At 48.5% G+C, this 15746-nt stretch overlaps 1 protein-coding gene across 1 annotated transcript; it reads right to left on the bottom strand.

The window, feature by feature from the left end:
- Positions 1-314: 314 nt before the first annotated feature.
- On the bottom strand, positions 315-4978 carry LOC121567169 (extracellular calcium-sensing receptor-like). The gene is made up of 11 exons (XM_041877102.2): positions 4749-4978; positions 4358-4649; positions 3866-4108; positions 3613-3711; positions 3129-3444; positions 2873-3045; positions 2487-2717; positions 1581-1704; positions 1293-1486; positions 897-1175; positions 315-777 (listed from the first exon to the last, which is right to left on the bottom strand). The coding sequence occupies exons 1-11, from the start codon at positions 4976-4978 to the stop codon at positions 349-351; spliced, it is 2610 nt and encodes an 869-aa protein (XP_041733036.2). The 3' UTR covers positions 315-348.
- Between the last annotated feature and the right edge of the window lie 10768 nt (positions 4979-15746).

Below are 15746 nucleotides of genomic sequence, written 5' to 3'. Positions count from 1 at the left end.
TGGGTGATGAAGGAATCATGTGTAGGGGGTCTGTCAGTGCTGTCAGACTGTCAGACACAATACTAACTCTTCCACCATGAGTAGACACTATGTCATCTTTATTGGTATTGTTGAGTTTATATAGACGTATTTCATTCTGACACATTATAAGAACACATACTAATATTAACAAAGCAATATAGTGAAGATATAGCAGGAAATTAATGTTTTCAAACAGAGGACATTCCCCCTGTTGAATTGAATATCAACGGGCCCTAAATCATGATATGAACATGTGTACGTTCATATTTGGACATCATGTGTTTCTTGGTGTTTTCTATTTTTCCATCATGTGTTTCTTGGTGTTTTCTATTTAGCCATCATGTGTTTCTTGGTGTTTCTCTCTGGTCTCAGGAGGATGATGAAACATTTTGGAGCAAACAGACAGAACAGCAGCCCAAAGCTGGAGGCCAGGATGGCAAAGATCTCTACAGCTACTGTGTACTTCCCAGGAGAGCTGACGTAGGCTGGGATGAAGGAGATCCACACGGCACAGAAGATCAGCATGCTGAAGGTGATGAACTTGGCCTCGTTGAAGTTGTCTGGGAGTTTCCTGGCCAGGAAGGCTAAGAGGAGACAGATAGAGGCCAGCAGGCCGATGTAGCCCAGCACCAGAGAGAAGCCGACCACAGAGCCCACCTCACACTCCAGGACCACTCTCGGCCCCCGACCCTCTCTGCCCCCTCTCTCAGCAGGTCGGGGTGGAGCTAGGGTCAGCCACAGCACACAGATCAGCACCTGTGGAAGGTAAAGTGTTGGAAGGAAATAGCAAGCGCAGTTACCATAACAACAAATAATATGGTCAGTGAAGGAAACAATTACATTCCAATAGAATATAGTAAAAACTAGATGTTCACCTGGATGAGTGTGCAGAGTGAGATACCCATCCTCTGCTGGGCGGGGCTGAAGTATCTCATCAGGTTCTCTCCAGGCAGAGAGGCCCTGAAGGCCACCAGCACCACCACAGTCCTGCTGAGCAGGCAGGAGATGCACAACACAAAGCTTATACCAAACAGGGTGTGTCTCAGCATGCACGTCCATGGCTTCGGCTGGCCAATGAAAACCAGCGCACACAGGAAGCAGAGCTTGAGTGACAGCAGGAGCAGGAAGCTGAGCTCAGAGTTGTTGGCTTTCACCTGGAACGAGACAGAGAAAGATAATTTAGACTGAGTTACATCAGAAATATCCTCCTTATATGACACAATCTCATCTCTGTCCAGTACCTCTATATATGATCATATGATTCAACTCACCAGGGCCGTGTGACGGTGGTAGAGGAAGGTGGCCAGGGCACCGGCTGTGAGTGTTGCCCCGGAAACTGAGATGACGGACAGGATGACACCCATGGTGTCGCTGTAGGAGAGGAAGTCCACCAGCTGGGGTATGCAGGCCGTATGATCAGGGTTGGACCAGAACCGCTCTGGACACCTAATACACTCAACTGACCCTGATAGAGAAGGAAGAAGAAGGAGGAGTCCAAATCAGGACCAGTCAGGATTCAGGAAAAATATGAATTGGAATCAGAACCGTTGATAGACTACCTGTTGTGTTGCTGATCTCTCCCTCAGCGCAGGACAAACAGTCGAAGCAGCACACAGGCCTCCCCTTCTGTACCACATGCCTGGAACCAGGGGGACAGGCAGCACTGCATACAGACACAGGGACCTACCAGAGGATGGAGGGGATGCAGTCATCATCTTCATCATCATCATCGTCAGCATCATTACACACACACACACAGGCAGGCTCGCTGGGCCCCTCTGGAGACTATGTCAGGAATATGACCAAACAAATATCTCACATTCAGTAGCATGTTGATGTCAGAGCTTTGTCTCTAAGCTAACATTCAGTAGCATGTTGATGTCAGAGCTTTCTCTCTGAGCTAACATTCAGTAGCATGTTGATAACAGAGCTGTCTGAGCTAACATTCAGTAGCATGTTGATGACAGAGCTTTCTGTCTGAGCTAACATTCAGTATCAGGTTGATGACAGAGCTTTCTCTCTGAGCTAACATTCAGTAGCATGTTGATAACAGAGCTGTCTGAGCTAACATTCAGTAGCATGTTGATAACAGAGCTGTCTGAGCTAACATTCAGTATCAGGTTGATGACAGAGCTTTCTGTCTGAGCTAACATTCAGTATCATGTTGATGACAGAGCTAAAATTCTCCTGTTATTTGGGTGGTCTTTTTTTGTCTCTTTCTTTGCTGTATGTCTGCCTCATGGTGATATACTAAATAAGTCACTCTCACTCACACAAACACACACACACACACAAACGCACACACACACACACACACACACACACACACACACACACACACACACACACACACACACACACACACACACACACACACACACACACACACACACACACACACACACACACACACACACACACACACTCCTCTCTGCCTCAGAGAAACCAAACTGAACAGTTCTCACCTCATCTCCGCTGCCCCCACCCCACACCACTTTCTCCATATCGATGTGAAACTGGCCTTCCGATCCCTCAGAGGTCAGAAAATGGCCGACCTGGACGAACTCTGCCGTACCCTCGGGGGTCACATGCCAGTTGATGATGTCATAAGAGGCAGGCGGTTCACCATTCATGTCAAAGTGGAAAGATTCCCCCACAGGAGTGCTGAAGTTCACTCCCCTCAGATAATGAACAATCTCAAAGAGAAAAGGGCATTGGAACAGTATTAAGAGTTAGAACCAACTGTGGCTTTGGGCCTTTAGTACTCAAACCTTACAAAGTGTTTTCACTGTATGCTGACTGGAAACATTAGTGCTGTTAACTTGAAAACAGATTAATATGGCATTGTCACCTGGCTGGGCTGAAGCTTCCTGATATCAGGGCACTGTCCATCATTAAAGGCTCCCTCCCCTGGTCGACAGGCCAACATGTCCTGTATGGCGTAAGCGATGGCGTACACAGCCTTGTACACATTATAGCTGGCTCTCAGCTGAGACACGTCAGCGTACTGGCTCTCCCCCTCACCTAGGATTGACACTTTATTTTACTGTGACAACATTGGGAATCAGGACACAAAAACAGAGATTTAGGTGTAAACTCTCCCTCACGTATGACCTCTGACCCAGTACACTGTCGCCTGGACGACTGGGTCACGCTGAGGTCAACCCCCAGAGAACAGCCAAACATCTCCTCCCACAATTCCCTCAGGAAGGGATCAGACTTCTGGTAGTCCCCATCAGGATGGAGGCGTGTTAGGAAAGGCCCCAGGCCGGGAATGACAGCTTTCTTCAGGGCAAAACCGATCGTCCCGGCAAGAGAGGGCAGGTTTTTAGGGGTGGAGAGAGTAGAGTAGGTTACCCAGGCCTCTGAGGCTATCCACTGCCTATCTGTTATGTTCTGACGGACAACCTCTTCCATCAGGGCCTGGAGAATGAGATGGTTAAAAAGATCAAGATAGTTAAGCTGAAATACAAGATTATCAATTAGGAAATGCTTGTGTCTATAAAGGGCATCATTACATGGTAAGACACAAGGACACAGCTACAGCTGTTTAACAAATAATTAACAATACTCTGACCAGTCACTGCTCACCCCTGAATCACCCGTGAATCCTACGAATGTCACCACCACCCTAGCAGTAGATCCTCTGATGGTGTCCACGATGTGCCTGATCTGTCTCTTAGACGGTGCCTTGGGGATGACCATCAGTGAGAGAGAGGGAAGAGAGTCAGAGAAAATCAGAGAGAGGGTTTCTGTTAGATTAGAAGAGAGGGGGGGTCAGAGTAAAAGAGAGAGAGAGAAAGAGAGAGAAAGAGAGCGCAAAAGAAAGTGTATATTGTCGTACCTTGGGGATGACCTCAGAGTAGGCGACACACACCCCAGACCCCTGGAGCTCTTGGAGAAGCACCTGAACCCCAAACTTGCCATAGTCACCATCCCCAGACACCAGCCCCACCCACACCCAGCCCAGCCGACGCAGCAGCCTGGCCATGCCCAGAGCCTGGAAGGCATCGCTGGGTACCGTACGGAAGAACGAGGGGTACCTCCAGTTGTCACTCAAACACGCACAGGTGGCAAAGTAACTCACCTGGGAGAGAGAGAGAGAGAGAGAGAGAGAGAGAGAGAGAGAGAGAGAGAGAGAGAGAGAGAGAGAGAGAGAGAGAGAGAGAGAGAGAGAGAGAGTGTCAAGGATAATTGTTATTTGTAGGAGGCAGAGAGCAGAGAACAGAGGGAGTGGGAAAGTAAACGTTAGAGAGAGAGTCATTTAGATGTATGTAACATGAAGAGCGTCATCATCTCATCACAGCCCAGTCTGTAATCCAACCCTAAGCCTCACCATGGGTAAATCAAATGGCCCGAGGGTCTGTGCCACCACAATGGAAGCTGAGGAGCGGGCATCCCCGATGATGACGGGAACCTCAGGGGTTGCGCCACACTCTGTGCCCGCCACGGAGGCCTCCTGGCCGGTCACCATGGCTAGGGCTGCCCCCAGGGTGGTGCCCTCTGCCAGACATGTGTCAGCAGCCAGGAACCCCAGGGTGAGGTTAGGCAGGAGGGTTGGGTCACGGTTAATTTCCTCCACTGCAAAGATCATAGTCTGGAACCAGCGGTAAGCACGCTGGTTGAAACTGACAGACGGAAGAAACGGGAAGATAGGAGGTAACTGAATACACTGTACACAAGTGAAAACACAATGACACAAAGCTGTTATCACACAAGCTGCGTACATTGTACATGTAGCATTTCCCGTAATGCTCCTGAACTCCTGCTCTGGCAGAGGGGCTTCCACATGGATGGGGAACAGGCCCCCAATGACAACATCTCCTGCCCGATAAACACTGCCGGAGACGGGCTTAGCCATCAGCCGACAAGCCCCCCCTCCATCTCCAGCCAGACCCCAGACAGACCCAGGGACATGGAGGCAGTAGAGCAGCCCCAGCCAGCCACACAGGCACATCACCTGGAGAGAGACAAGGCCGAGGACTGGGAGAGTACCGTCACCTGGAGGAGAGATCAAACCAAGACCTTACAGACAGAACACTGAGTAGATAGAATGACATGAACAAAAAGTGCTATCAATGAAGAGATACACCATACACCACAGACACCTGTCACCAGACATGTATGAAACAACAGTTATAGACACACAAAACCTTGTTCTACCTCTGCCCTACCTAGCAACAGTAAACCTGATCCTGGTAGACAGACAGACAGACAGACAGAGAGAGAGAGGATGGAATGTCTGTCAGTCTGTCATCTCCTTCAGAGAGTGTGAGAGTGAAAGAGGGAGAGGAAGAGGAGAGAAGGGGAGCTGTTGATATAGGGAAAAATGAGCCCCCGGCTAAAAAACAAGTACACAGCCACCAGGGGGTGCTTGTAGGGACGGGAGGGGCAGGATGGTGTTAATTGGGGCTTGTTATTGGAGGATAACTTTGGGAACAGGTAATTGGGGGTAATTGGAGAAAGCCTATGAGGTTGATGTTATTGAAGGTAATGTAATAGCACAGGAGATACAGTATCTGTTCTTCAACAACATCTGATGGCTCCATTGAGGCAGATGTTACATCATACTGTAATATGAATGATTTCCTTAAATTAAAAAGTGAAATTGTGATTAGATGGATTAGAGAAATGCATGGAGAGAAAGAGAGAGAGAGATATAGACAGAGAGAGAGAACGAGAGAGAGAGAGAGAGAGAACTAAAGAAAGAAAGAAAGAAAGAAAGAAAGAAAGAAAGAAAGAAAGAAAGAAAGAAAGAAAGAAAGAAAGAAAGAAAGAAAGAAAGAAAGAAAGAAAGAAAGAAAGAAAGAAAGAAAGAAAGAAAGAGAGAAAAAGAAAGAGAGAGAAAGAGAGAAAAAGAAAGAGAGAGAGAGAGAGAGAGAGAGAAAGAGCGAGAGAGAGAGAGAGAGAGAGAGAGAGAGAGAGAGACAGAGACAGAGACAGAGAGAGAGAGAGAGAGAGAGAGAGAGAGAGAGAGAGAGAAGAGAGGGAGAGATTTTCTTCCTCTAAACATTCAGTGTTCTCTGAGCTGTACCAGTTACAGCAGGTGGTGGTGGGATATAATTGCAAACAGCAAGCTATTCTTAGTGCCTCTCATGACTCTGTAGTCTGTACAGTACAATGGGCAAGAGGAAACTACTTTGATACAGCCAAGGTTGATAGTCAACTGTACACAGCACTGCATGTGTGTGTTTGTGTGTGTGTGAGTGGGAGAGAGAGAGAGAGAGAGAGAGAGAGAGAGAGAGAGAGAGAGAGAGAGAGAGAGAGAGAGAGAGAGAGAGAGAGAGAGAGAGAGAGAGAGAGAGAGAGAGAGAGAGAGAGAGAGAGAAGAGAGAGAGAGAGAGAGAGAGAGAGAGAGAGAGAGAGAGAGAGAGAGGCAGAGAGAGAGAGAGAGAGAGAGAGGCAGAGAGAGAGAGAGAGAGAGAGAGAGAGAGAGAGAGAGAGAGAGAGAGAGAGAGAGAGAGAGAGAGAGAGAGAGAGAGGGAGAGAGAGAGAGAGAGAGAGAGAGATGTTCTTCCTCAAAATGTTCAGTGTTACAGTTACAGCAGGTTGTGCTGTGATATAATTGCATGTAATTGAAGAGTGACTGTGACAATGAAGTTAATCACTTTAATTGTGGTGACGATGTTGGTATTAGTGTGTGTGTGTGTGTGTGTGTGTGTGTGTGTGAGTGTGAGTGTGTGTGTGTGTGTGTGTGTGTGTGTGTGTGTGTGTGTGTGTGTGTGTGTGTGTGTGTGTGTGTGTGTGTGTGTGTGTGTGTGTGTGTGTGAGAGTGTGTGCTTTTGGTTTTACAAGGACAGTAAAACAAGGAAAATACGGACAACTGGGGACATTTCGCCGGACCCCACAAGGAAAAATACTATTTTAGGCTTAAATGTGGTTATATATGGTTTAGGGTTAGATTACAATATGGTTTAGGGTTAGATTGCAATAAGGTTTAGGGTTAGATTACAATAAGGTTTAGGGTTAGATTACAATAAGGTTTAGGGTTAGATTACAATAAGGTTTAGGGTTAGATTACAATAAGATTTAGGGTTAGATTACAATAAGGTTTAGGGATTAGAGTTAGGGATTAGGGGTTCGTTTTAGGGTTAGGAGTTAGGGTCCGTTTAGGGTTGGGGTTTGGAGTTTGGGGTTAGGGTTAACGTTATGGTTAGGGTTAGGTTAAGGTTTAGGGTTAAGGATTAGGGAAACTAGGATGTGTGTGTGTGTGTGTGTGTGTGTGTGTGTGTGTGTGTGTGTGTGTGTGTGTGTGTGTGTGTGTGTGTGTGTGTGTGTGTGTGTGTGTGTCCTGGTGACGAAGAGCTTCCTGTTTCCTCTCATGTTTGCTGTGTTCACATGTTTTGAAATACATTTGCTGTGCCATCCTTCTCACAAGTACTGTGTGTTCAATCATTGAAGTGTGAAATCTCACGTGTGCTACCAATAACTAATGTCCTAAATTCTCACGTGTGCTACCCCATATGCATGTTCTAAAGGGGTGTGTACTCCGGAGACAGAGAGCGCTGCAGCTGGCTGTGGACAGCTAAGTCACGTGAGTGTGAGGAGAGCAGCACATCATGATGTAACACTAGCTAGCTACGTACTTCTCCCTCAGAATTATTTGTTGCCTCTTTCTTTGTTTCAGTCCTACCAATCATCACAGACAACACAGTGAGAGAAAACTGATAAATAATAATAACCCAACAGGTTCAGAGAGGAACGAACCATGTGCTAGTTAGCTAGCTGACGTTTGCCAGAAAGTTGAAGTCAGAGGAGAGAGAGAGAGAGAGGGGCGCGCGGCGGCGCAGAGGTGAGGACAGAGGAACCGATTGGATACGCTAGCTTACTGGCTAGACACAATTATACTGTCAGAATGTCAGGTAAATGGGCAAAATATGGCCTAGGGGGTTGAGGGTTGAGGGTTCTAAACTGACATGACATTTTTTACGATGGTCATACTATGGGTCATTTAGCAATTTCATTAAAAAAAATTGGACTCCTTTAGGTATAAAAAATATATAGATCAAAACTGTATTTGATCAAATATAGATTTTGGCCTTTACTACTAAAGCCCATAGAAACGAATTGAATAACACATTAATTGAATAACACATTAATTGAATAACACATTCATAAATGACGAAAAGGATAGTCATAAAATAAATCATAAAAAACAGAAGTTGGCACATCGACGGTACCGGCTTCAAACAAGTCTCCTGACACTTGTGGGGGTCGTAGAGCAAAACGGAGAACACCAACTCCAGAATTGCAACTATTGTTCACCTAGGATGTTTTGTTGAAGACATTGCAAAGAAAGGAATCAATATTCACAGAATGCACAGCACTCATAAATGCAGTTATAGGGCCTGCAGTGCATGAGGAACTAATAAAGGACATTGGGAATGAGTCTTACTCATTGATTATTGATGAAAGTACTGATGTCACGACTAAGAAGCAGCTGGAACGACCTAGCGAACAGACGCGAACTGGCTGAGTCGATTCAGTGGCTAGCTTTGCACTTGGCTGGCTAACAGTAGCTGCTAGGGGTAAGTTATAACATACATTTGTGTTTTGTTTTTACTTACTGGTAACCAGAGTCGTTCAAGGGAATTCGGGACATGGGTGACTAGTTAACGTTAGCTTGGCTCTCTCTGTGTGTTTGTGCCGTGGGAGGAGTTTTTTTTTTTCGTTGGCAGAGAGCAATGGCTAGCTAGTATGCTAACTATCCTAGCTAACTAACTGGCTGAATAAGTTGACGACGGACTCGCTCAAGCTGTTGGGACTAACCCAGAACTTTACAGAACGTTAGACACGGACACGAATTATCTGCTTGGCGTGTTGACACACTGGTGGTTTGTTGTTACTGAGTATTGGTGCTAAACCGTGTTGTTGGAGGCTGGCATGCTAATTGGCTGTGGCGTCATAGGATTTGGTGCCCTGGACGGTTTTCACGGAAGAATACTGTACCAAGTTAGCTAGCTGAATAAACTAAGTTAGTCTATTCCTAGAAAACATTGAACCGCTGTAGTTTACAACAATTATAGTTTCTGAGGTGGAAGCTGGGAGAGTTATATTTGGGTGTTTCAGTGAAACGTAAGTGAGGGAGGCCCCGCTCTCTCGCTTTCCCAGATGTTTAGTTCATTTCATTCCGATCTCCTTTGCATTATTGTAGCCATTTTCTGTAGCCTGTCAACTATGTCTCTGTCTATCCCTTTTCTCTCCTCTCCGCACAGGCTATACAAACGCCTCACACCGTGTGTCTGCTGCCACTCTAACCTGGTGGTCCCTGCACGCACGACCCACGTGGAGTTCCAGGTCTCCGGCAGCCTCTGGAACTGCCGTTCTGCGGCCAACAAGGCAGTTCATGCTACCCTCCAGTCCCTCGACTTCTTGGCGCTGACGGAAACATGGATTACCACAGAAAACACTGCTACTCCTACTGCTCTCTCCTCGTCTGACCATGTGTTCTCGCATACCCCGAGAGCATCTGGTCAGCGGGGTGGTGGCACAGGAATCCTCATCTCTCCCAAGTGGACATTCTCTCTTTCTCCCCTGACCCATCTGTCTATCTCCTCATTTGAATTCCATGCTGTCACAGTCACTAGCCCTTTCAAGCTTAACATCCTTGTCATTTATCGCCCTCCAGGTTCCCTTGGAGAGTTCATCAATGAGCTTGACGCCTTGATAAGTTCCTTTCCTGAGGATGGCTCACCCCTCACAGTTCTGGGTGACTTTAACGTCCCAATGTCTACCATTGACTCATTTCTTTCTGCCTCCTTCTTTCCACTCCTCTCCTCTTTTGACCTCACCCTCTCAACGTCCCCCCATATTCACAAGGCAGGCAATACGCTTGACCTCATCTTTACTAGATGCTGTTCTTCTACTAATCTCACTGCAACTCCCCTCCAAGTCTCCGACCACTACTTTGTATCCTTTTCTCTCTCGCTCTCCTCCAACACTACTCACTCTGCCCCTACTCAGATGGTAATGCGCCGTTGCAACCTTCGTTCTCTCTCTCCCGCTACTCTCTCCTCTTCCATCCTATCATCTCTTCCCTCTGCTCAATCCTTTTCCCTCCAATCTTCTGATTCTGCCTCCTAAACCCTCCTCTCCTCCCTTTCTGCATCCTTTGACTCTCTATGTCCCCTATCTTCCCGGCCGGCTCGGTCCTCCCCTCCTGCTCCGTGGCTTGACGACTCATTGCGAGCTCACAGAACAGTGCTGCGGGCAGCCGAGCGGAAATGGAGGAAAACTAGACTCCCTGCGGACCTGGCATCTTTTCACTCCCTCCTCTCTACATTTTCTTCCTCTGTTTCTGCTGCTAAAGCCACTTTCTACCACTCTAAATTCCAAGCATCTGCCTCTAACTCTAGGAAGCTCTTTGCCACCTTCTCCTCCCTGCTGAATCCTTCTCCCCCTCCCCCCCCTCCTCCCTCTCTGTGGATGACTTCGTCAACCATTTTGAAAAGAAGGTTGACGACATCCGATCCTCGTTTGTTAAGTCAAATGACACCGCTGGTCCTGCTCACACTGCCCTACCCTATGCTTTGACTTCTTTCTCCCCTCTCTCTCCAGATTAAATCTTGCGACTTGTGACGGCCGGCCGCCCAACAACCTGCCCGCTTGACCCTATCCCCTCCTCTCTTCTCCAGACCATTTCCGGGAGACCTTCTCCCTTACCTCACCTCGCTCATCAACTCATCCTTGACCGCTGGCTATGTCCCTTCCATCTTCAAGAGAGCGAGAGTTGCACCCCTTCTCAAAAAACCTACACTCGATCCCTCCGATGTCAACAACTACAGACCAGTATCCCTTCTTTCTTTTCTCTCCAAAACTCTTGAGCGTGCCGTCTTTAGCCAACTCTCTTGATATCTCACTCAGAATGACCTTCTTGATCCAAACCAGTCAGGTTTCAAGACTGGTCATTCAACTGAGACTGCTCTTCTCTGTGTCACGGAGGCTCTCCGCACTGCTAAAGCTAACTCTCTCTCCTCTGCTCTCGTCCTTCTAGACCTATCTGCTGCCTTTGATACTGTGAACCATCAGATCCTCCTCTCCACCCTCTCCGAGTTGGGCATCTCCGGCGTGGCACACTCTTGGATTGCGTCCTACCTGACAGGTCGCTCCTACCAGGTGGCGTGGCGAGAATCTGTCTTCGCACCACGTGCTCTCACCACTGGTGTCCCCCAGGGCTCAGTTCTAGGCCCTCTCCTATTCTCGCTATACACCAAGTCACTTGGCTCTGTCATATCCTCACATGGCCTCTCCTATCATTGCTACGCAGACGACACACAATTGATCTTCTCCGTTTCCCCTTCTGATAACCAGGTGGCGAATCGCATCTCTGCATGTCTGGCAGACATATCAGTGTGGATGACGGATCACCACCTCAAGCTGAACCTCGGCAAGACGGAGCTTCTCTTCCTCCCGGGGAAGGACTGCCCGTTCCATGATCTTGCCATCATGGTTGACAACTCCTTTGTGTCCTCCTCCCAGAGTGAAAAGAGCCTTGGCGTGACCCTGGACAACACCCTGTCGTTCTCCGCTAACATCAAGGCGGTGACCCGATCCTGTAGGTTCATGCTCTACAACATTCGCAGAGTACGACCCTGCCTTACACAGGAAGCGGCACAGGTCCTAATCCAGGCACTTGTCATCTCCCGTCTGGATTACTGCAACTCACTGTTGGCTGGGCTCCCTGCCTGTGCCATTAAACCCCTACAACTCATCCAGAACGCCGCAGCCCGTCTGGTGTTCAACCTTCCCAAGTTCTCTCACGTCACCCCGCTCCTCCGCACACTCCACTGGCTTCCAGTTGAAGCTCGCATCTGCTACAAGACCATGGTGCTTGCCTACGGAGCTGTGAGGGGAACGGCACCTCCTTACCTTCAGGCTCTGATCAGACCCTACACCCAAACGAGGGCATTGCGTTCATCCACCTCTGGCCTGCTGGCCCCCCTACCTCTGCGGAAGCACAGTTCCCGCTCAGCCCAGTCAAAACTGTTCGCTGCTCTGGCACCCCAATGGTGGAACAAGCTCCCTCATGACGCCAGGACAGCGGAGTCATTCACCACCTTCCGGAGACACTTGAAACCCCACCTCTTTAAGGAATACCTGGGATAGGATAAAGTAATCCTTCTACCCCCCCTACCCCACCCCCCCAAAAAAAATGTTTTTCTTGTAAAGTGGTTGTCCCACTGGCTATCATAAGGTGAACGCACCAATTTGTAAGTCGCTCTGGATAAGAGCATCTGCTAAATGACAAAAATGTAAATGTAAAATAAAATACCACAGCAAGAAACTCTTTCAAATCATAAGCACATTTGGAGGAATAATAAACATTCCAGCTGATGATTCACTGATGCCTTGTTCAAGTTTCTTGATGACAATACATTTCCCAATAACAACTGCATCTAGCCACAGATGGCTGAAACACAATGTTTGACAAAAACAGTCCTGTCTGACAAAATTTCAAGCACAGAATCCGAATATCGTCTGCATTAAATGTGTGTGTCATTCCCTGCAACTCCAAAGCAGTAAATGTTCTTCCACAAAATGTTGAATATATGGTGTCACAGACATATATATCATTTTCCAATGCCATCCAGCGACTGTCAAAATATGAGGACATACAGTGCATTCTGAAAGTATTCAGACCCCTTGACTTTTTCCACATTTTGTTACGTTCCAGCCTTATTCTAAAATTGATTAAATTGTTTTCCCCCCTCATCAATCTACACACAATACCCCATAATGACAAAGCAAAAATAGGTTTTTAGACATTTTTGCAAATGTATTAAAAATAAAAAACTGAAATATGACATTTACATAAGTATTCAGAGCCTTTACTCAGTACTTTGTTGAAGCACCTTTGGCAGTGATTACAGCCTTCAGTCTTCTTGGGTATGATGCTACAAGCTTGGCACAGCTGTATTTGGGGAGTTTCTCACATTCTTCTCTGCAGATCCTCTCAAGCTCTGTCAGGTTGGATATGGAGCGTCGCTGCACAGCTATTTTCAGGTCACTCCAGAGATGTTAGATCGGGTTCTAGTCCAGGCTCTGGCTGGGCCACTCAAGGACATTCAGAGACTTGTCCCGAAGCCACTCCTGCGTTGTCTTGGCTGTGTGCTTAGGGTCGTTGTCCTGTTGGAAGGTGAACCTTTGCCCCAGTCTGAGGTCCTTAGCGCTTTGGAGCAGGTTTTCATCAAGGATCTCTCTGTACTTTGTTCCGTTCATCTTTCCCTCGATCCTGACTAGTCTCCCAGTCCCTGCCACTGAAAAACATCCCCACAGTATGATGCTGCCACCACCATGCTTCACTGTAGAGATGGTGCCAGGTTTCCTCCAGACGTGACGCTTGGCATTCAGGCCAAAGAGTTCAATCTTGGTTTCATCAGACCAGAGAATCTTGTTTCTCATGGTCTGAGAGTCCTTTAGGTGCCTTTTGGCAAACTTCAAGCGGGAATTCATGTGCCTTTTACTGAGGAGTGGCTTCCATCTGGTCACTCTACCATAATGGCCTGATTGGTGGAGTGCTGCAGAGATGGTTGTCCTTCTGGAAGGTTCTCCCATCTCCACAGAGGAACTCTGGAGCTCTGTCAAAGTGACCATCTGGTTCTTGGTCACCTCCCTGTCCAAGGCCCTTCTCCCCCGATTGCTCAGTTAGGCCGGGCGGCCAGCTCTAGGAAGAGTGTTGGCAGTTCAAAACGTCTTCCATTTAAGAATGATGGAGGCCACTGTGTTCTTCGGGACCTTCTGAATACTTAATTATGGGGTATTGTGTGTAGATTGATCAGGAAAAAATATAGATTTTCTCCATTTTAGAATAAGGCTGTAACGTAACAAAATGTGGAAAAATTCAAGGGGTTTGAATACTTTCCGAATGCACTGTAGGACAGACACTTTAATACATACTTCCTTTAGATTTATTTTTTAGCTATCTGTTTTACCATATATGAATATGTTATTCAATGCGTGTCACACCCTGACATAGAGATCTCTAGTTGGTTTGTTCAGGGTGTGAATATCTAGAATGTGTATATCTATGTTGGCCGGGTGTGGTTCCCAATCAGAGGCAGCTGTCGATCGTTGTCTCTGATTGGAGATCATACTTAGGTAGCCATTTTGCCTACCTATGTTGTGGGATCTTGTTTCTGTTTGGCTTGTTGGATATTTAGCCTTTTGAACTTCACGTTCTGTTGGATTTTGTTATTTTGTCTGTGTTTATATAATAAACGACTATGTACGCATACCACGCTGCACCTTGGTCCAATCCTTTACTCAATGAACGTGACAGAAGATCCCACCACCAACGGACCAAGCAGCGTGAACAGGAAGAGCAGACAACATGGACATGGGAGGATATTTTGGACGGTAAGGGATCCTGGACTTGGGAAGAGATCCAGGCACGTATGGATCGCCTTCCTTGGGAGCAAACGGAGACAGCGAGTGAGAAATAACGGCGACTCAAAAGGTCCCGATCACTAAGGAATCCCGAGAGGCAGCCCAAATATTTTTTTTTGGGGGGGGGCACACGGGGTGGTGGGCGATGCAGCAGGAGGCCCTGAAAGACCTGCAGCTCAGCACTCTGAGAGAGGAGAACACCACCTAACGGGGGCTGATAGAGAAGAGGGAGCAGGAGCTCTCCCTTCAGAAGGAGGCGCTGCAGGAGGCCCACAGGGAGAAGGAGTCAGTGGATGCACAGAGAGAGGAGCTGGCTAGGCAACAGGAGGAGCTGAGAGAGGAATTAACCCTAGAGAAAAGGAGAACGCAGTCCTTAGAGCAGAGGCTGGCGGAGCCAGGTTTCAGAGTAGAGCCAACTCCCCGCACTCGTGTTAAGGAGTATGGGACCATACAGGTACCCTGTTATGCTGTGATATGCACTGTATCTCCAGTGTGCATTCACAGCCCGGTGCGCTTGGTGCCCATGCCCCGCTCTTGCCGGGCTAAAATGAGCGTTCAGCCAGGACGGGTTGTTCCTGCTCCTCGCACCAAACCAGTGGTGCGTGTCCCCAGCCCGGTACGCTCCGTACCTGCTCCCCGCACCAAACCAGTGGTGCATGTCCCCAGCCCGGTACGGCCCGTGCCTGCTCCTCGCACCAAACCAGTGGTGCGTGTCGCCAGCCCGGTGCACCCCGTGCCTGCTCCTCGCACCAAACCAGTGGTGCGTGTCCCCAGCCCGGTACGGTCCACTCCAGTGCCAGAGCAGTCCGCTCTACTGGTGCCTAGTCTAGATCCGGTCAGCTGCTCCACTCCAGTGCCAGAGCAGTCCGCTCCACCGGTGCCTAGTCCAGCTCCGGTCAGCTGCTCCACTCCTATGCCAGACCAATCAGCTCCACCGGTGCCTAGTCCATCCCCGGTCAGCTGCTCCAGTCCAGAGCCAGAGCAGTCCGCTCCACCGGGGTCCAATTCAGTTCCGGTCAGCGGCTCCACTCCAGTGCCAGAGCAGTCCGCTCCACCAGTGCCTAGTCCGGGTCCGGTCGTCTACTCTCCCACACCAGGGTCCAGACAGGACTTGGTGCATCGCGGGAGGACTGCAGAGCCAGAACCAGACGTCAACCCCTCTCCAGGGTTGGGGCCTCCCACACCAGGGTCCAGACAGGGCTTGGTGCATCACGGGAGGATTGCCGGTCCAGGCCCAGACGTCAGCCCCTCTCCAGGGTCGGGGCCTCCCACACCAGGGTCCAGACAGGGCTTGGTGCATCGTGGGAGGACTGAGAGGGGAAGCATCGCGCCGGGGTCCA

This window comes from Coregonus clupeaformis, chromosome 5 (assembly GCF_020615455.1).
Source record: "Coregonus clupeaformis isolate EN_2021a chromosome 5, ASM2061545v1, whole genome shotgun sequence".
Classification (NCBI taxonomy): domain Eukaryota; kingdom Metazoa; phylum Chordata; class Actinopteri; order Salmoniformes; family Salmonidae; genus Coregonus; species Coregonus clupeaformis.
The sequence above is the reverse complement of the archived record's forward strand: the minus strand, read 5'-3'. Positions and strand labels throughout refer to the sequence as shown.

Excerpts from the sequence above, each read along its gene's own strand:
- LOC121567169 (XM_041877102.2), bottom strand. The coding sequence starts at position 4,978 with ATGTGCCTGTGTGGCTGGCTGGGGCTGCTCTACTGCCTCCATGTCCCT. Across the intron at positions 3,712-3,865 it reads ACTCTGAGGTCATCCCCAAG|GCACCGTCTAAGAGACAGAT; the intron begins GTACGACAATAT and ends GTCATCCCCAAG. Across the intron at positions 3,046-3,128 it reads TACTGGGTCAGAGGTCATAC|GTGAGGGGGAGAGCCAGTAC; the intron begins GTGAGGGAGAGT and ends TGTCAATCCTAG.